At 32.3% G+C, this 22,126-nt stretch overlaps 1 protein-coding gene across 11 annotated transcripts; it reads right to left on the reverse strand.

Moving 5' to 3' along the window:
- Positions 1–10,328: 10,328 nt before the first annotated feature.
- On the reverse strand, positions 10,329–15,269 carry LOC18428605 (GDSL esterase/lipase At4g16230). Of its 11 annotated transcripts, none has more exons than XM_088871815.1 (6): positions 15,007–15,269; positions 13,610–13,780; positions 13,069–13,199; positions 12,132–12,374; positions 11,357–11,612; positions 10,329–10,763 (listed from the first exon to the last, which is right to left on the reverse strand). In XM_088871815.1, exons 4-6 carry the CDS (start codon positions 12,249–12,251, stop codon positions 10,540–10,542), a joined length of 600 nt encoding a protein of 199 aa, XP_088727941.1. In that variant the 5' UTR covers positions 12,252–12,374; positions 13,069–13,199; positions 13,610–13,780; positions 15,007–15,269; the 3' UTR covers positions 10,329–10,539. The 11 variants fall into 11 exon arrangements, with proteins under 11 accessions (XP_088727941.1, XP_088727947.1, XP_088727942.1 ...); XM_088871821.1 differs by having other exon boundaries at positions 13,069–13,202; positions 15,007–15,182; XM_088871816.1 differs by having other exon boundaries at positions 14,454–15,038.
- Positions 15,270–22,126: the final 6,857 nt, after the last annotated feature.

A 22,126-nucleotide genomic window follows, 5' to 3' on the forward strand; every position in this document is an offset into this window, starting at 1 on the left:
TGTTATTATTTCAACTCCCTGAGTGGTATGAGGATTTCAAGGAATGGAGTAGAGAAATGCATATTAAATGCACCTATCATAGTGTTCAATTATCAGAAAGAAAATTTCCAAAGGATTGGTTAAAAGTCGGTATTCAGATAAAGATTCTATTTCCTTTCTATTTGAAACATTGGCGCAAATCTAAACTACGAACCCATCATATAGATCATCCGATGAAAAAAATAAAAAAACAAAATTCTTGTTTTTTAACGGTCTGTGGAATGGAAACTGACCTACGCTTTGGTCCTGCCCGAAAGGGACCTTCTTTTTTTTATCCTATTCATAAAGAACTTGAAAAAAGTTTAAACAAGGAAAAAATAAATGGTTTTTATTTGTAAGATTTTTAAAAGAAAAAAAATATGGGTTATCAAAAGAGTTCTATTTATAAAAAGAGTAACGAAAGAACTTACAAAAGCAAATCCCGTTTTCTTATTTGGACTAAAGAGAGTCTATGATGGAAGTGAAACAAGTATGCTTCGCAATTCCATAATCCAAACAAATTTTTTTATTTTAATATTTTTATTTATATTTCCCTTTGGATGCAAATCACGAGAATGTATAGTTTTTCCTCAATAGTGGCATTTACAAGAAAAAATATATTCAACCAAGTTATTTCTTTGATAGGTGTAATAACAGTACTATTAGGAACCACTTTGGCTCTTGCTCAGAGGGACACTAAAAGAAGTTTAGCTTATTCTACGATGTCTCAACTGGGTTATAAAACCTGCTCTACCCCATCTCCTCGAAAAGTTTACATGAACATATATTTCATCCGACAGAAATAGTTCTTCTAATTCTATGAATCTTTCAAGAATGTTATATTCTTAAATTTCATTTAAAAAGTTTTGTATTGGCTGGTATTTCACCAATTTGTTACCCAAGGTTCCAGCCTTTTATTAAATGATAGAGAAATTTCCCAAGGCAAAAAAACTATAGATGTAAGATATGGCAGGGAAGTCAATGCTTTATTTTTGGCCACTTCCAATCTGGGAATTGTTAATGAACCTGATTCATTCGTCGACTCTGTCGTATATTTGGATGAAGCATGAGTTCTACAACAAGGTATCGCACCTATAGATCTATTCCATAGTGTGTATTGTGTTTAATTTTTTAATCCTTGCTTGTCTTCACCCTAGAATTAGAAAGAAGAATAAATTCTAGAATTAAGGGTCCCTCCGTTTTGAATGAGAGAGATAATGAAATATCGTTCTCAGATATCTCAATTGGTCAAATTCAGACCAATTGTATCTCTATTTATTCCTTTCGATAAATGCCCAAAAAAACCACTTGAAGTAAGAATATAACATAGGCAAACAAAAGATAACATAAATAACATCATAGTTTAGTTTTAGTAAAGTATTCATATTCAAATTTTGGGACGAAAGAATTTGGATCGATCAATTCAATTATTTCGAAATGTTTCATTGGTTACACACATTAAAAGGAATAAGGCAGAAGAGATTTCTGAAGAATACTGATAATGAAAAATAGGTGGCGAAACGAGAGATAAATTGGATGGTTAATTTATTAGAGATCCAATCGTTTGGGCATCAAGGAACAAAAACAAAGGAGAAGATAAAAGTAAAGAGATCTTGATTGACAAAAGAAGAATTTATGGGAGATCCATCTATATCTAAGGTTTCAATTTGAAATCTTTGTCCTAGTCCTAAAAACATTCTGTACTCCGAACCGTTCTGCTCTGATATATGTGATGAATACATACTTATTTTCTGAGATTAAACTTATTACGAATAGAACTAGTTGAGTTCCATACACATGAATGATTCACTCTTTTGTTTTGGATGACTTAATGAAATGGTGGTTTTGTATACTTAGGACTGCTCCCGTAGCCGCATACGGGGAACAGAAGGGAGCGGAATAGGATCTAACACTAACATGTTTTGATTGAATGAGCAGTTGTTTCAAAGAAAGATCAATTATATTAAAAAGGATTCTTGGGTTTCCTACCCCATGCGGAGAAAGTATCCATTCCTTGGTTCAAAATACTTCAATTGATACGTGCAAGAAATAGGCCAATTCAACAGCTTTTTGCTCAATTTCTCGTGGAGTGAAATTTTCATCAGTACGAGTCAAGGGAATGGATCCCTGGCTTCTGATTTCAATAGAAAGGACACGATGAGGATAAATACCTTCTTTCAGTTCCATTATGATTGACTGAATATCTCTCATAAGGAATCGAAAGAAGATACGACGATTTCTTCCAAGATACGACGATTTCTTCCAGGAAATCCCCAACGAAAAATACACACTATTCCGTCTTTTCTATCAAATCTATCATAACTACTACCTACATTCCATAGAATTGTGCACCACAAATAGGAGCTAATGAACAGACCCGCAATACCATAGAAATACATCACAATCCCTTATGGAAAAAAAAGGATTTGCTGAGACGGAAATAAGGATATCAGATTCCTGCTAAGATAACTGGAAGTTCCAACTAATAAGAACCCTAGTGAACCTAAAAAAAGTATATAGGGCCAATATAAATTACTTGTTTTTCGAGAACCTGTTATAAGTTCCATCCATATACGTTCTGATCGCCAGTTCATACTAGATCCAGCTGCATTCTATTGAAATTGAGAAAATGACCAAAATTTATTTTGCTCTTTTGGGTCCCAAAGTAACTCTCATCAACTAGCACTATCATGAGTGAACTATCAGGAACAACTCATCGAATAAGTTGGGTATCAATAAACCTTCCTTCATATGATCCCATTATGTATGTTTATATATGTATGTATCGACATATATAAGAATCTCTATTTCTAATCTAATCTATAGTTTTATATTTCGATTAGATTGCAAAATTTCGATCCAAATTTCAAACAGCTATATCTGCATACACATGTATTTATCCATATATCATCTATTTACATGGATAACAATGGATAACAACTCTTTTATTAGCGTCCGAAGCTATGTTGTCCTCCCCCTCCTTCTACTAAACTAAATAGCTACTCTCAGACGAAATTTCAACGTTCTTAGAGAATCAATTGATAATTTAGATCCTGTAGATACTCGCACAACATCTCCTATTCATAGATCTATGCCTACCTTTATACAGTTAGATACCAAATTATCAATCTTTAAAACAGGCTTTAAAGTGGTGGATCTTTTAGCTCCTTATCGTTGTGGAGGAAAAATCGAGTTATTTAGGGGAGCTGGAGTGGGTAAAACATGAAGGAAATGATCTTTACATAGAAATAAAAGAATCCAGAGTATTAATTAACAAAATATTGCAGAATCAAAAGTCGCTTTAGTCTATGGTCAGATGAATGAACCGTCGGGAGCTCGAATGAGAGTTGGTTTAACTGCCCTAACAATGGCGGAATATTTCCGCGATTTTAATGAACAAGACGTACTTCTATTTATTGACAATATCTCTCACTTCGTTCAAGTAGCATCACAAGTCTCTGCCTTATTAGGCAGAATGCCTTCTGCCATGGGTTATCAACCTACCCTTAGTACAGAAATGGGTTATTTGCAAGAAAGAATTACTTCTACTAAAGAGGGATCCATAGCTTCTATTCAAGCAGTTTATGTACCTGCAGCCGATTTGACCGACTCTGCTCCTGCCATGACATTTGCACATTTAGATCCTACTACCGTACTATTAAGAGGATTAGCCGCCAAAGGTATCTATCCAGCAGTAGATCATTTAGATTCAACGTCAACTATGTTCCAACCTCAGATAGTTGGTGAAGAACATAACGAAACTGCCCAAAGAGTTAAGCAAACTTTACAATGTTACAAAGAACTTCAAGACATTATAGTTATTCTTGGACCAGATGAATTATCTGAAGAAGAACGTTTAACCATAGCAAGAGCACGAAAACTTGAGTGTTTCTCCCTTCTTCGTAGCAGAGGTATTTACTAGTTCTCCAGGAAAATATGTTGGTCTCGTAGAAGCAATTAGGGGTTTCAACTGATCCTTTCCGAAGAATTAGATGGTCTTCCCGAACAGGCTTTTTATGTGTTAGGTAACATCGATGAAGCTACTGCGAAGGCTATTAACTTAGATGTAGAGAGCAAATTAAAGAAATGACCCTAAATCTTTGTGTACTGACTCCTAATTGAATCATTTGGGATTTAAAAGTGAAAGAAATTATTTTATCCACTAATAGTGGCCAAATTGGTGTATTACCAAATCACGTACTTATTGCAACGACTGTAGATATAGGTATTCTCATAATACGCCTCCAGGAGCAATGGTTAACAATGGCTCTGATGGGTGGTTTCGCCAGAATAGGCAATAATGAAATAACCATATTAGTAAATGATGTGGCGTAGGGTAGTGACATTGATCTGCAAGAAACTTAGCAAACTCTTGAAATAGCTGAAGCTAACCTAAGAGCTAAGGGCAAGAGAAACAATTGACACGAATTTAGATCTTAGACGAGCTAGGACACGAGTAGAGGTTATCAATGCTATTTCATTCTAGTCGAAGTATCATCAAAATAAAAAAGGTGTTGTTTATACACCATTCCATTACGTTAATTGGATACAACAAGGGTAATCTGGTGCAACGAACAATAATAGTGGGGTGGGAATAGTGAAAATATACAAAATCAATAACAAGGGTAAAAAACTTATTAGATGTCATTGACTACGATACCTAATAAGTTCTACCTGCTATTGGATTTGAACCAATGACTCCCGTCGTATGAAAGCAATACTCTAACCACTGAGTTAAGTAGTTTATTTATCATCACAAAGAGAAAGGATGGTACACATAAAGGATTATAGAGGGAATATTACTTCTAAGTAACTTTTGGCGAGAACCTGATCAGAGCTATCATGTCTGAATCATGGAATATTCATCTTGACAAAAAAGGATCCATATGGTAAGATATCTATGACAAGGGTAGGGCTATAGCTCAGTTAGGTAGAGCACCTTGTTTACACGCCTGCCAATGCTTTTTCAGGGGAGTCCATCATGTAATCAAGGGAATTGATCTGAGAGATCGATGTCTTACGTTCCATATCGAAATCAATAGAAATAAAGATCTGAATAAAAATAGAAGATCCCAATGAAAAGAATCCGTCAAGCCAAGTAGAATATAAGAGAACAGAAATCCCAAGATGAAAATACCTGGACTTTCTACCACCACTCTATTCTAAATTAGAAATATTTTATTCTAAATTAGAAATATTCTATTCTAAATTAGAAATTGCGGAGACTGAAGAGAAAACAGTAAACATATTTTTTAATGAATTGAATTAATTCAAGTTTTGTGTTATGGAAAAGGAAAGCTCGAGTCAAAATGAGAGAATTTTCTTCTCAAGTAAATATAAAAAGAATAAATACTAAAAAATGAATACCAATATGAATATAATATTAATTAATAGATATTAATAGAATAAAAATCTATCTATATCTATGATAATAAATGGAATAATAAATCTAATTAATCAAAATAATAAATAAAAAATAAAATGGTTGAATAATTGAAAAATGGGATTATTCAAGTAGCTGAGAAAATCCCTCCTTCGATAAAAATGAAATAAACACTTACACTCAAGAAATCTGTTGGACCGGCAGATTCACATCTCTTACAACCTACACAGTCATCTGTTCTTGGGGTAAAAGCTGTTTGTTTAGCTTTACATCTGTCCCAATGTATCATTTCCAATACATCCATGGGGTAGGGCTCGTATGCATTGTGTACACCCTATACATGTATCATAAATCTTTACTGAATGTGACATTGGATTTATAAATTTTTTGAACATCATAAATCTTCTATCTAGTAGAATCAAATAATTAGTAAATGACTGATACATTGTGGACACCAAACGAATTGTAATACAATGTAATACATTCTAATACAATGTAACACAATCGTAATAAAATGTAATACATTGTAACACAATCGTAATACATTGTAATACAATCGTTATACAATGTAATGCAATTGTTTTACATTGTAATAAGTTGAAATACAATTGTAATACACTATAATACAATTGTAATACAATGTATTACAATATAATACAATGTAAAACAATTATAATACACTGTAATACAATTGTTTTATATTGTAATACATTATAACACAATCGTAATACATTATTGAAGAGGCAACCTGAAAAATATGCACTAACGTTTCTGCACTCTAATGAAATGAAGTAAAGTGTTTATAGATATAGAAGTTAGATATAGAAGTTAGAGAGAGAAAGTGTTTATGAAATTAGAGAGAGAAAGTGAGAGTGCTTTGTTGAAACGAAGTAAGAGCTGTTTATGGAGATAGAATGTAATACAATTGTAACACAATGTATTACAATGTCATACATTGTAATACAATATAATCCATTATAATACAATGTAATACAATGATAATACATTGTAATATATAATACATTTTAATACATTATAATATGTATTACAATTGTAATTGTAATACAATTATATTATAATGTAATACATTCATAATACAATGAAATACAACGTAATACAATTGTAATACATTGTAACATAATGTACTACAATTGTAATACACTGTAACACAATGTAATAGAATGTATTACAATGTAACACAATGCAATACAATGTATTACAATATAAGACAATGTAATACAATTCGTAATACATTGTAATACAATTGTTATTGTAACGCTATTGTGATACATTACAAATGTAATACAACCTAATATATTATAATACAATGCTATAAAATTGTAATACATTGCATTACAATGTAAAAACAGTTGTATTACATTGTATTATATTGTATTACAATTGTAATACGATTGTACTACATTATATTACAATGTAAGATGTAAAGTTTCATATCTCTCAAGTTGCCTCTTGCAAACCACAATTGTAGAGACAATGTAATTACAATTGTAATACAATATAATATATTGTATTACAATTTTCTAACAGTCTATTACAATTGTATTACATTGTATTACAATAGTATTACAATTGAATTATATTGGATTACAATTGTATTGCATTGTATTAGAATTGTACTACATTGTATTACAATGTAAAACACTTGTATTACAATGTATTACAATGTATTACATTATATTACAATATATAACAATTGTATTACAATGTAAAACAATTGCAATACAATGTATTACAATTGAATTACAATGTATTACAGCGTATTAGTTTGTATTACAATTGTATTAGATTGTATTACAATTATATTATAATGTATTACAATTGTTGTTGTACAATTATAATACAATATAATACATTGTAATAAAATTGTTTTACATTGTAACACAATTTTGATACATTGTAATACAAATGTAATACAGCGTAATACATTGTAATACAATGTTATAAAATTGTAATACAATACTATACAATTGTAATCCAATATAATTCAATTGCAATACTATTGTAATACAATTGTAATACAATGTTATAAAATTGTATTACATTGTATTATAATTGTAATACATTGTCTCTACATTTGTGATTTGCAAAGGGAACTTAAGAAATATGTAACTTTACATTTCTGTGCTCTGATGAAATGAAGTGAAGTGTTTATGGATATAAAAGTTAGAGAGAAAGTGTTTATGGATATAGAAGTTAGAGAGAGAAAGTGTCTATGATGTTAGATAGAGAAAGTGATAGTGCTCTGTTGAACTAAATTGAGAGGTGTTTATGAGATAGAAAGATAAAGGGACCGAGAGAGGAGGCTCTATGAACTCCACAAAATAAAGTGAAAGTGCTCTGACAAAAGAGTGAGGTGTTTATGGAGATGATAGCAGTTAGAGAGAGACAGTGAGAGAGAGGAGACTCCACAAAACACTGCGGGATTATGATGCTACTGAATGGGAGACTATTATACGTTTTGCGTTCAAAGTCCAAACACGACGATCTGATGTGGAAAACGGTCGCACACTTTCATCGTTACAAACATCCCTCGTCTTAACGCTCCCTTACAATGTATCACAATATAATACAATTGTGATACAATTGTAATATTATGCAATATAATGTAATACATTGTAATATAATATAATACATTGTAACGCAATTGTAGTACAATTGTAATACATTGTAATACAAATAAAATACAATGTAATACATCGTAATATAATATAATACATTGTAATTCATCGTAATACAATTGTAATACAATGCAATACAATTGTAATACAATACAATATAATTGTAATACAATGTAATACATTGTAATGCAATTGTTTTACAATGAAATACAATTGCAATACGTTGTAATACAATTGTAATATAATTGCAATACGTTATAATACAATTGTAATACAATGTATTACAATATAATACAACGTTGTACAATTGTAGTATACAATTGTAATATGTTGTAATATAATTGTTTTACATTGTATTACAATGTCAATACATTTGTAATACATTATAATAATACAATTGTATTTTGTAATACAATATAATACAATGTTATATAATTGTAATACAATGTAATAAATTCTAATACATTGTAATACAATATAATACATTGTTATACAATGTAATACAATTGTAATACATAGTGATACATTTTAACATAATTGTGATATATTGTAATAAAATTGTGATACAATGTAATGCATTACAAAACAATGTAATACAATTGTAATACATTGTGATACAATTGTACTACATTGTAGTACAATTGTAACACAATGTATTAGAATGTAATACAATGTGATACATTGTAATACAATGTAATACAATCGTAATACAATGTAATATATTATCATACAATTGTTTTACATTGTAATATAATTGTAGTACAATGGAATACAATGTAATACATTGTAATATTGAGAGTCATCGCTAACTTAGAAGTTGGAGATTTTCACCACCCCATATTAAGAGGAAAATCTCCATGTATTAAATTTATTTATTAAGTGGAAAAAATTTATATAAAGTCGCAACATAATTAAGTTTCACCTCAAAAATCCATTGGAAAAGATTATTTTGATGTTGAATAACCGTCTAATTGATCATCTCAATGTTGAGATGTATAAATATGTGCAAAAAGAAAGGTTCCGAGTCCCAGAACCAGTGCATCTTGCAACATGATATCTGGACTGTCCATTTTTAAGATTTTCATGTGTTCATAGATCTACTTGATTTGAACCATTTTTTAAGTTAAAAATTTTCATCATTAGAGGTGAAAATGGATTACCCGGCCATCGTAAAAAAATTTTATACCAAAGTTACATCTTATGAGAGAATTTGGAGGTATATATGGCTTAAATTGTTTAGGGTTATAACCTTTTATAAAACACACCCGTGTTCTTTTGGTCTACAATCTTACTGTACCTTGTGCGCAGTGCTGTTCTTTTGTGATTTTGGCACATGGAAGTCCATGGCATACCTCTGGCTATTTGATTTCACATCCAACGGCCAGAAGTGATTTTGACTACCTTATAATGAAGTCAAATGATCTTGTTTTTTTTTTTATCTAACTTTTAGAACTTAATAAATGATGTGCTAGTGATGGTTTCTTAACCAAGTAAAATCAATAAACGAAAACGCATTTACAATAGCAATATAAACCCTAAGTTTGTACATTAAGTGGATATAAACTATAAAATCATTTACGTTTGCTATATAAAGGGCAAAATCTCCAATAGCCATTGGATGTGAACTAAAGTGACTAAGACATCAATTTTTTGCACAATGTTTTGAAAATTAACTTTTTTTTATGGATTTTGGGCAAGCTCAATGGCACACCTACAACTGCCCCAATTTCACTTGATTTTGTGCTTTACATTTAATAAATTTCCTGACCCATAATTATCAAGATTGAACCGAACAGATGGTACAACCGGTCGAATCGCTGACGGGTGTATTGACTAGTCTGGTATAAAATAAAAACCAAATTTGGTCAGAAACCTCAACTAGAACTTGACCGATTTTAGCCCGTCCAATTAGTCCATTCCAATGAGACTAGCCAAACTACGTTAGACAACATTTTTCTAATATATTTTATACTTTAAAATTATTATTAAGTATATATTTTTTAATGTTTTTAAAATATAATTAAAGTGCTTCCGACTAGACCAAATCCGTCACCAATTTAGTGGCTGGTCCAATCCTTATAACATTGGTGTGAGCTTCTGGTACTAAAGAGGTGGGCAGTTAAAAGAAAAGGGCACTTTTGGGGTGGAATTTTTTTCAAGGAATGAGGACGTCTCTCCACAATGCACATATCGCCTGCTACAAGTATGAAACCATGGCTTCAACTAGTGAGATACTTACTCTAAGCAAGAAGCCTGATATCCAAAGATCCATCTAAATGGGAAATAACTACGAGAAAGAGAAAAAAATGTATTGAATCTTTTTTAACTTCCTATGTATGAGAGTTGCATATGCATTTAACATCAATCCAGCTGAAAAAATGAAAAAAATAGGACTGGAACATTCGATTGATCCGATCACTACAAAAACCAAATAATTAAATCTGCATTGTGGGACTAATTAGGTCTCGAAACTATGGCCATGAAAACCAGTATTGAATCTTAAGCTTGGACAAGTTTTCTAATATTGACTGGAAATATGTCCTTCCAGTTTCCATCAAGCAACCTTTTCGCTATGATAAGATTTGTAGCTTCTGAAGGGTGATACGGGTCCCAAAATATGTACTTTGAGCGGTCTGAACAAAACTTTGATATTGGACCGCATGGGATCAAGCCCCCGAAGCGCCCTCCCGCACGACAACATGCAGAGTTCGGAACCTCAAAGCCTGTAAAAATCACTTTCGACAAAATGAGTTTCTTTTTTTTTGTGACAAAAAAGAAAAAACAACAAAAATTTAAGTGTTATTTGAAATGGTAGTCTTGTAAGTGTGCGTGTGTATGTGTGACTTCCTCTTAATGTTTTGCATGTCTCTCTCTTATCACCATCCATCAGGTCATGGGACGGTTATGACACCAATGTACTCTCGGTTTCATGGTCCACTCTTTTTCATGTGCACTTGAGCATGTGATTTTTTGTAGTTCTTTCTTCTTTTATCTCATTAATAATAATCCTAAAAGCAAAATACAACTATAAAGCCCTGAAATTTTCAGCTTTCTTTCTTAGTTTTGAAATACGAATTGCAGACTACATGAAATAACACCAATGCAAGTGATCCCCAAAAAGTGAAGGTCCTGATAATGATGATGATGATGCAGGGGACAAATTCAATTTCTAATAAACTCAGCATTGGAGGCTCAAAATCTTCTATCATTTTCACCCATCCTTTGCTTGGAAACTCTAAATATGAGGGCTCAAAATCCAAATAACCAACCGCCAAAAAGAAAAAAATCAAAAAATCAAAATTTTAAGCATACGCACCATAATTTGTGTAGTTTTCTATGATATCAGAGACTATGCTATAGACATCTGCAAAGACAAATTTGGAGCCTTTGAGATTTGAAGACAGCTCTGGGAGGAGATCTCTTAGGCGCCCATTGAAGGCCACGGCTAATTGGTTCGGAAATGCAACACAATCATTCCCAGCTGTTGGATTGATGTCCCTTTGATAAGGGATGCATCCTATCGGTCCAACATTCACTACCACGATCTTCCTTGCATCCAAGTTATACAGCCTCTGAAAGTTACAAGAAAGAAAGCAAAGAAAAGAAAGATGAACAGATAACTGGTTACAAACTTGGGTCTCACAAAAGGGTCTAGCCAAAGGATAATAAATAGCATACAATCTGCTAAAGGGATACCCGGAATATTTTTTGCATGTTGGCAGAGAGAGGAAAGGAATACATGATGTTTACTTATTTCCATCTTAATCGTGTTAATTATTTGTTTCATATAGTGGCAAATTCCCCTTAAATATTATCACATTTACATCCCCCTTGACGTTTCCTGAAAATTTTGAATAATAGTTTGTAAAAGTATGAATTCTAAAACTAGGTGTCTCGGTTCTGAAATATTTCACTCTTTTCTTGGTCTTTCTTATTTTTCACAATACCTCCTTTGAAAAGCATAGGAACCGAAAATCTCCTGTGTAGCTCCCTTGATGAGAAAATTACTAGCACTCATAAATCTTAATAAGGAGAGAGAGAGATCACTTTGAATTTCAAATGGAGAGAAGGAAACTGGTTGAAGGCATTACTGTCAATTGAAGCCTGTACTTGGAGATCATGTCCTCCACAAAAGCATCAGGGGACACTTTACGCTCTGCTTCAGAAACAACAGGAGTGAGATAGTTGTTGATAAAGTCATTTGATCCCATTGTCACAGAGAAGAGACCCCTTTGAAAAAGCTTTGAGGCAGCTGCTTTTCCAAGGATTGAAATGGTGTCCTGCCTTGTGTTTGCATAGTTATCAATCTGTGCATCTAAGTTGATCCGGCCACCCTTGAAGACAACCAGTTCCAACACAAAATTAACATACATGGGTACTTCAATTTGAAGAAAATATGCACAAGACTCCCTCTCTTTCTCTCTGGAACGGACTAATTTGTTCAAAAAGAAAACAGGCACAAAACAAGACCTCTACCATTGTGTCCATTTACCTTATAGAAAAGTATTAAGACACAACTACAAATGATTGCAAGACTAAGAGCTCATATGCACCCAGTGACAAACTTGATTCTTGGCACCAGCAATTCACAATTTACGCCACCGTTTATATATCACGGTAGCAATAAAAGAGCCCCGTCTTTAACTGCCATTAGGGGCCTTCATGTTAATGGCAACCACAGAAAGTAGGTAATCAGCCATGATTTTAACTCCCATTGTTGGCTGCATTTAGCCAATAAGCGGAGTTCCATTTCTGGAGTTGCCTTCTCACTCTAGAGAAGTTTTATTGCTGCCCAGAAGATTAAGGTCACCTGAGTAGGGCCTCAGATTACAGAGATAAACAAAATTATCTAGGAAACAGAAAAGGACTAATCTGCAGTTAATCTCCACTATTGCATTTCAGTTGGTCGAATTACATAGGTTAAAATTCAAAGCCTGTGGTTTCATATGGGTTTGTTTTAATCTAGAAAGCAAAGACTGAAACTTGGTAGCTTTTGGATATGAAAATAACCAAAGGAAACATACTTACAAAGAGTTGTCCAGTGGCGTTAAGAATTCCCCCTGCCCCTGATGCATAATTAACCCCTTGAAGTGTCGCAAGCCCCCTAGTCGTTGGAGCCAAGTAAGGGGGAGCAAATGAAGTCAATCCTAACTCTTGGCCTGCTTCAAGACAGACAGAACCCATACGACCAAGAGTGAGAAAAACCAAGCAACTCACATTTGGAACTATTTCCTGCTACATGAATTGTTAATCACACTAAATTTATAATATGACATACATCGGCTCAATATATCAGACTTTCACTGATCACACAAAATTTGCATGACCAAGATCGAATAGAAAACAAATCTTCTCAGTCTAAGCTCATGCACTTTAAATTTTCCTACATTTTCTCTTTCAAGAAAATGGGAAAAGCAGAAACAAGAAATAAAAGAAATCTCCACACCCCACAAATATTACACTAACATTCAACAAATTCAGCATAGAAGGGGGCCCTGCAAGAAATTATTGTTAAACTCAATAGTGATTGAATAAAGAAGGATCACTAGAAAATGGTAAGAAATATTGCCTAAGATATCAGGAATTGTTCTTCCATTTGTAAATCGACCCGTAGGCTGCCGTAAAGGCGAAAAATCGATGCCATTCGGAATGTAATTGGCCTTAGAGAGAGAAACAATGTAATTGTTGTTTCCTGCATCAACCAAAGAATCCCCAAAGACAAAGGAACCAGGCACAGTATCTGCATGGCAAATCCCATGTACAAGGAGAGCCCCCATGAATCCCAATTGGTAAATAAAAACAGAGAGAGAACCCATTAAACTACCCAGTTTTGAACTGTTCAATACCAGCTAAAATCAAGCATGAACCCCAATTGGTAAATAAAAACAGAGAGAGAACCCATTAAACAACCCAGTTTTGAACTATTCAATACCAGCTAAAATCAAGCAAGAGAGAGAGAGAATATGAGCCCTCTTGAACTAGATAATCTGAATACAAGAGAAAGAACTCTGGCAAAGCAAAATATGAGAGAGAGGGAACCCCCTTGAGCTATTTATAATCACTACACGAGAAGATGAAACCCATTATCTCTACAAAGGGAGAACAATAAATGACAGATAAAGAGTATGAAAAATCAAAAGAATTATTAATAAATGACAGATAAAGAGTATGAAAAATCAAAAGAATTATTAATCAATTCCTGCCAGTTAAAAAAAAAATGAATAAATAATCATGGTTCCTTCTTGCTGCAATTTAAACTATGAATTAAATAATGCCAACAGAGAAGCTAAAAATGGGTACTTTTAGCTAAGATTTTCTCAACAGTAAAAGTAAAAGCTGCACAACCCATGAAAACATAGGAATAAATGATACCAAATAAAAAGAAAATGCAAAATCATGTTAAAAAGTCCAACCGTTTGAGTACGAAATCAATAGGAAAGGAACTCAGAATGGTCGAAAGTAACATGTAACATTGAATGAGTTGCACCAATCCACACCAACTTGGCAAGCGGCACATGAAATTGTGTTAGAGAGAGAAACAGAGAGATGGGTATTACTGGAGAGAGAGACAGATGGATATTACTGCAGTGAGAGTGAGATACAGAGAGGGGGTGAGAGAGATGGGCCATACCCTTGTCTGACTCTAGAGAGAGAAAGAAGAGAGAGAGAGGGGTGTCTTTGGCAAAAAATGGGAAACAGAGAGAGAGATTTAGAGAGAGAGACTGACTGTAGAGAGAGAGAGAGAGGGGGGGGGGGGGGAAGCTGGGTAGGGGTGGGTCTTAGGGATCAATTGGGGAAATTTTGTGTCATGGCATGGTAAGTAGTACAGAGATACAGGATTTTAGCAGTCAATGCCTGTGACTCCATTAATGTTTCCCAACTGAAACCAACAGTAACATCATCATTTCGCTATTCAATTCCTTGTTCTAAAATCAAAAGCTTCAAATCTAAACTATAAGCCCAGACCTATTTTAAGCAAGGATCTTCCAAACCATTGCTTTGATCGAACCAAGGTTTTAAAATTCCCTCAACCTAACCGGAACCTGCCGGTTTAGATAGGGAATTGTCATGTTAGTCCAGTTCTACCCAAATATTTGACCAGAGGAACGACGCGGTTACATGACCAATCCCACTTTTTTTTCAATTTCTTTTTGTCTCCTGAGTTTTTTAAATTTCTATTCCCTAATTCACGAGGCCCGATCACCCATCTAGACCACAAATCTAGACCGGTTTCTTAGGAACGCAACCCGGGTCACCAAATTGCTATTTTTAAACCTTGGATCGAACAATTAACTTTGACTAAGAGACACAGAAGAATCAATTAGACCAAAATTATCATTTAAGAGTCAAAATCCCTTACCAAATCACGTCTTCAAAAGACATAATTACCATCATGCTATTTAGATAAATGTCTAATTAAGAGATGAGTTATTCAACATTCTAGGCATATCTTTTGATTTTATTTTAAAATAATTGTCAAAAGACATATGATTATGACTTCAAATAGTTACAAAAAAAAAAACATTAAATAGTACATATTTTATGGTTATTTGATAAATTTCTATTTATTTTTAATTTTTTACCTATGTATATCTTTTTTATTTTTTTTCAAAATATTTCTCAAAAAACATATGATGATGAGTTTAAATAGATCTTTATTTTTAAATTTTTAGTGTACTTGAGTACCTCTTCAAAAATATCTTTTCATTTTCAAATACCACTATAACACTTGTTTAGGCTCGAAAACCGGGAACAAGTATGAGCATTTTAGGAAGGAAAAAATTGATAAAAGGTGCCCACCTTATACTATGGCATTTAGTTGCGCCTCAAAATTTCACGAACATATTTAGATAATGGTGCAAAATTATACAAGTAAGGTGAATCTCAAAAATCCTCTAGAAAAGAGTGTTGCATCATTGAAGAACCTTCTAATTGATCATCTTTGACTTCAAAAGTAAATACACAAACAAAAAGAATTTCAAGTTCTTAGAATAGTGCATCTTCTAATAAGTTATCTGGACCATCCATTTTCAAGATTTTTAAGTGTTTATAAATATGCTTGATCTATACAATTTTTAAAATTTTAAATTTCAAAACTAGGACTACAAATGATTTTCAAGCCATCACAAGATTTTTTACACCAAAACTACATCTGCAAGTAAATTTTGGAGTTACGAAAGATCACCTTATACAAATCTCATCATTTTTTTAAAAAAAAAAGAGATTTCAAATCCCAAAAATAGTGTAACTTGTAACAAATTATCAGGTCCTTCAATTCTCAAAATTGCATAAATTTGTACCACTTTATAGGCTTTAAAATTCATATTTCGGGTCGACAATAGATTTCTAGGCCATTGTAACGTTTTCTAATACTAGAACTGAGTCTTTTAGCAAGATCACTGTACTTTGATTATATAAAGTTGACAGTTTATATGAACCGTATCCTTTAATAAATTTGATTCTAAGAAGCTCTGACTAAATAACCAAAATATACATTCAAAATTAGTAAAATGTCTATGTTTATTCAAGATCGTCAATCCTAAACAAGGGTAATTTATATATAAAAATAGCCCCAGAGTAATAAAAGTCTGTATTCTGGTTGTTCCGTATACGCGCAACTGAATTAATGACCACACCAAACCTTTTTGCCAAGTCGTGCTGTCTGCTTATCATGTCCTGCTATTGTGGGTAGGTTTGGGCTTTGGAGAGCACTTTTAGTGTTGTTCATAAGATAAGAGAAAAATAACTTTTTGTTTTTTCTCTAACTATTACTAAATAGAAGAATCGTGCTAGGCTTGAGTTGGTCACAATTGATGTTACCTACTATATATCATCTTCATGAGAATTTTTTTCCCAATTATTTGAGGCAACTGTATATCTGAAGTTTATATGAATTTGTAGAAAAATAATTTTCCCAATTATGTTTTCCTAATTTTTTTTCCAATCACTTAAAATTTCAAGTTATTTGAATTTATAGAAAAAGAAAAATTTTAAACACTACAGGACATCTGTAATTGTCAAATCAGCCCAAATTCAATCTGGACCGTTAGACTCATATGTTCATATGAGCTAGTGGACTAATCACAGCTTTTTCCCTATTATATATATATATATATATATATATATATATATATATATATATATATATATATATATATATATATATATATTTATTTATTTATTTATTTATTTATTTATTTATTTATTTATTTATTTATTTATATAGATATATTGGGTGAGCCCACTAGCTCCCTAGAAAAAATGAGCTCAACCGCCCAGATTGAATTTGAGTCGATCTGACTATCACGGATATCCGGTAGTATTTGAATTTTAGTTTTTTTTTTTTATAAGTCTAAATCACTTGAAATTAAGGATGTATGTATATAAAAAATAGATGAATCTTTGAAAAATATCAAAATAATATTTACATAAAATCGATTGACCAAATAACCTCCAAAACGTTTCAGGGGTACTTTGGTCAATTATTTTTTTACTAATTATTTTTTTTATATTTTTATTAGGTGCGGATTGATAAGAAGAACACATGCCTAAAAATTTAAGTTATTTAAATTTTCAAAAAAAAAATTAAAATTCAAACACTACTAGACATTTGTGTTCATCAGATCGGCTTAGATTCAATTTGGGCCGTTGGGCTTTTACTATTCCATGAGCAAGTGGGCTCACCCAAACTTTTTCCATATAATATATATATATATATATATATATATATATATATATATATATATATATATATATATATATATATATATATATATATTTGTGTGCTAAGATTTTTTTTCCTTTATTTCTACAAGCATTAATAATATTTTGTTTAGATTGATAATGTTGTTTATTATTTTTAACCAAGTTGTGACTTACTTTTCGATTTTTTTTTTGCTTAGTATTCTTTCACTTGTTTTGAAAACTAAATTTGTACCCATAAGGATTTGATGCTGAGCTATTATTTTTCAATGAGTTGTAATTGTCATTGACATCTTATCAAGTTTTGTGTATGTCCAAAGGACATTAAAAATATTTAATGATGTATCATATTAGATTGAATTATCATATCGGTGATAGTTGTTCATTAGATAGTGGGAATACATCATCATTTACGAAATTAGAATTGAATTTGTTAGCTCTATAATTATAAACGCACATTAAGAAAGTGAGAGCAATTACTAATCTAGCATACTAAACTATATTGGACTATTTTTTGTAATTATGATGACAACCAAATATTGAGAATAGTCGGAGCCATTATTGAACATCGATTTGAAACTTATTGAACATGTCAACCAGAAATGATATTATATTTCTTTCTTTTATTATTGTTGAGGTTGAGACCACTTAAATATTTCTTTTATGTATATAATAATACCAACAAATTTGTTAAATTATTATTGTTTTTATTATTTTGATCTACGATCCGAATCTGAGCTTTGGACTTAAAAACCAGTGGTGGATGACATGTTTAATAAATAGGCGGAAGCAATAAGTTTTTTTTTCTCTTGCCTTTACGATAGATGTAAATAAAATTCAACGTGTTGATGAATAATTGGTAAACTATATAATAAATCCTATGCATGTTGCATGAAGCAATGCCATATACAAAACCATTGAGGCCAAAAAATTTAAGTGTGGTGTTTGGCCACATTGGCAAGATATATATGAAATCTCATGCAAGTAACATGAGGAAATGCCATATATAAGGTTATTGATGCTAGAAAATCTAAATGTAATGTATGACCACATTGGTAAGGTATATGAGAAATCACATGCAGGTAGCATGAGGCAATGCCATATACAAAACCATTTAGGACAAGATATCGAAATGTGGTGTTTGACCACATTGACAGGGTATATGTAAAATCCTATACAAGTAGCATGAGGCAATGACATATATAAGGTTATTTAGGCTAGGAAATCTAAGTGTGATATATGACCACATTGGTAAGGTATATGAGAGATCTCATGCAGGTAGCATGAGTCAATGTTATATACAAAACCATTGAGGCCAAACAATCCAAATATGGTGTTTAACCACATTGACAAGGTATATGTGAAATCCCATGGAAGAAGCATGAGGCAATGCTATATACAAGTTTATTGAGGCCAGGTAATATAAGTGTGGTGTATGACCACGTTGGTAAGGTATTTGAGAAATCCCATGCAGGTAGCATGAAGCAATTTCATATACAAAACCATTGAAGCCAAAAAATCGAATTGTGGTGTTTGACCACTTTGGCAGGGTATATCTGAAATCTCATGCAAATAGCATGAGGCAATGCCATATACAAGGTTATTGAGGCCAGGAAGTCTAAGTGTGGTGTATTACCATATTTGTAAGGTATGTGAGAAATATCATGTAGGTAGTATGAGGCAATGCCATATACAAAACCATTGAGGCCAAGAAATCCAAGTGTGGTGTTTGACTACATTGGCAGGGTATATATGAAATCTCATACAAGTAGCATGAGGCAATGCCATGTATAAGGTTGTTGAGTCTAAGAAATCTAAAAGCACTGTATGACTACACAAGCTGGGTATATGAAAATCCCATGTAGAAAGCATGAAGCAATGTCATGTACAATATGTTAAAAGGCCTTCAGGCCACGTGGGAGTTCTTGGAAATGTGGTCTATAAGGCCATTTTTCTCCCAAAATTCTTTTTTTCAATAATGGTACAAAATCTATATTGAAGTATATGTGAAATCTCATGTGGTTAACATGAGGCAATGCCGTATGCATGGATCCTTTTTTTAGTTTTAATAAGATGTATCACTGGGAGGAAAACCCATTGGTGTGTTTGGATTCCTTCTAAATTATGGGAATGCTTAGATGACATCATATGATATAAGTCATTAGTTGACTAATGACATGTTTATCTCATTATATAGGATTAACAGTTTGGTGACAACTTGTTAATCCTAATTAGTTGTATTTAAGGGAATTAAGACAAGAGTTACACTTGGATCTCAACTCTTATGGACCATGAATGTGAGGGTTACAAAATAAATGTGTTCTCTATAAAAGGAGGTTAACCCATCCAGAAAAGATAGAGAGAAAAGGATAAAAAAATAGAGATGGAAGATGAAGGAGATTCACCAAGAGAATTCTCAAGGTAGCCTGTCACCAGATGGCTTGGTCTATAGGTTTTGGTATGGAACCTTAACTCCCTTGTGTAATTTTAAGGACAGATCCGAGTAAGTTGTTTATTGATTTTATTGATTTATTTATTTATTTATTTTTTATTGGCACTAATAGATTTGTGGGATGTACACTCCATCCCACTGATCGTGGTTTTGAAACAATGAGTGTAAATGAAATATTATAGAAAAATATTTGAATGCTAGTTTGTAGTAGCATGCTTAAGATAACGATACTTTCAACCAATGGTTTAAAAAACGGATCGGTGACCCGGATCGGGCTTCCAAAAAACCGATCCGGATCGGTGAATCGGCGATCCGGATCGGAAATCGGGTGAATCGGTCATAATAAAGCTTCAAAAAAATCCGAAAGAATTATTAAAATTCATTATAAATATTGTTTTTTAGGAATTCAATAAGAAATGAAGGTACTCCATTAAGAATTTTCATGCTTTTGAATGAATATGCGAATATTGATATGTTCTTTCCCTGCATGAACCGCCATTCAGCATTTAATTTACATCACACAAAAGGATAAACATATAATTATCATGGAATAAGTATATCAACATACATGGACTACAATAAAGCATAAAATTAGTAACATATGATCTAAAAATAAAATGATAGACGACGTTATTGTTCTTCTTGGTCACGCTGGTGCCATTGATTGAATTCGTTTAACAATTCATTGATTCGATCTAAAAACGAATCATCGATATTAGCAGGCGTCTGACTATTCCCAAATCCCTGAGTGTTAGTGTATTGTTGTGTTCCCAATCTAAAATCCCCGAAGATTGTCCATCCTTTATGCTCACCTGCATTGTCGTGCTCATCCCTACACTGTTGCTGTTGGGACTCGATATGTGAATAATATGGCTGGGATAGGGTGGCCTTAGAATCATCATCTCTCTCATTTTCCCTTTGAATAATATGGATTAAAAAAAAAAAAAACAAATTTTCAAAAAAATCGATCATGGATTAAAAAAAAAAATCACAAATTTTCAAAAAATTCTATCATGGATTACAAAAACAAATTCGATCATGGATTAAAAAAAAAAATCACAAATTTTCAAAAAATTCAATCATGGATTACAAAAAATTCGATCATGGATTACATAAAATTCGATCACGGATTACATAAAATTCGATCATGGATTACATAAAATTCGATCATGGATTACAAAAAAAAACAAACATAAAAAAACAAAAAATTTAATCGTGGTTTACAAAAAAAGAAAAAAACAATTCGATCATGGATTACAAAAAATTCAATCATGGATTACAAAAAACTCTATCATGGGTTACAAAAAAAGCAAAAAACAAAAAATTCAATCATGGATTACAAAAAAAAAAACAAACATTTCGATCATGGATTACAAAAAAAAACAAACATTTCGATCATGTATTATAAAACATTCGATCATGATTACAAAAAATTCTATCATGGGTTACAAAAAAAAAAAAAAAACAAAAAATTCTATCATGGATTACAAGAAAAAAAAACAAACATTTCGATCATGGATTACAAAAAATTCGATCATGGATTACAAAAAATTCTATCATGGGTTACAAAAAAACAAAAAATTCGATCATGGATTACAAAAAAACAAAAACAATTCGATCATGGATTACAAAAAAATCGATCAAGTATTACAAAAAAATCTATCATGGATTACAAAAATACGAAAAAAAAAAATAAAAAAAAAAAAATCCCTAAGGACTCGCCGATTCACTGTTCCGACTCGCCGATTCCGTACAGTGAATCGGCGAGTCACTATACAGAATTGTCCGGTTCTCTCTAGAACCGGACGATTTCCGATTTTTCAGCCTATTCGATCCACTTTTGCGATTTCCTATTCGAACCGGGCGAGTTCGGTTCAACTCGGCGTTTTTTAAAACACTGCTTTCAACATTTGGGGGAACTTTATGCTAGGT

Source organism: Amborella trichopoda, chromosome 7 (assembly GCF_054954075.1).
Source record: "Amborella trichopoda isolate Santa Cruz 75 chromosome 7, AtrichopodaSantaCruz75HAP2 v2.0, whole genome shotgun sequence".
Classification (NCBI taxonomy): domain Eukaryota; kingdom Viridiplantae; phylum Streptophyta; class Magnoliopsida; order Amborellales; family Amborellaceae; genus Amborella; species Amborella trichopoda.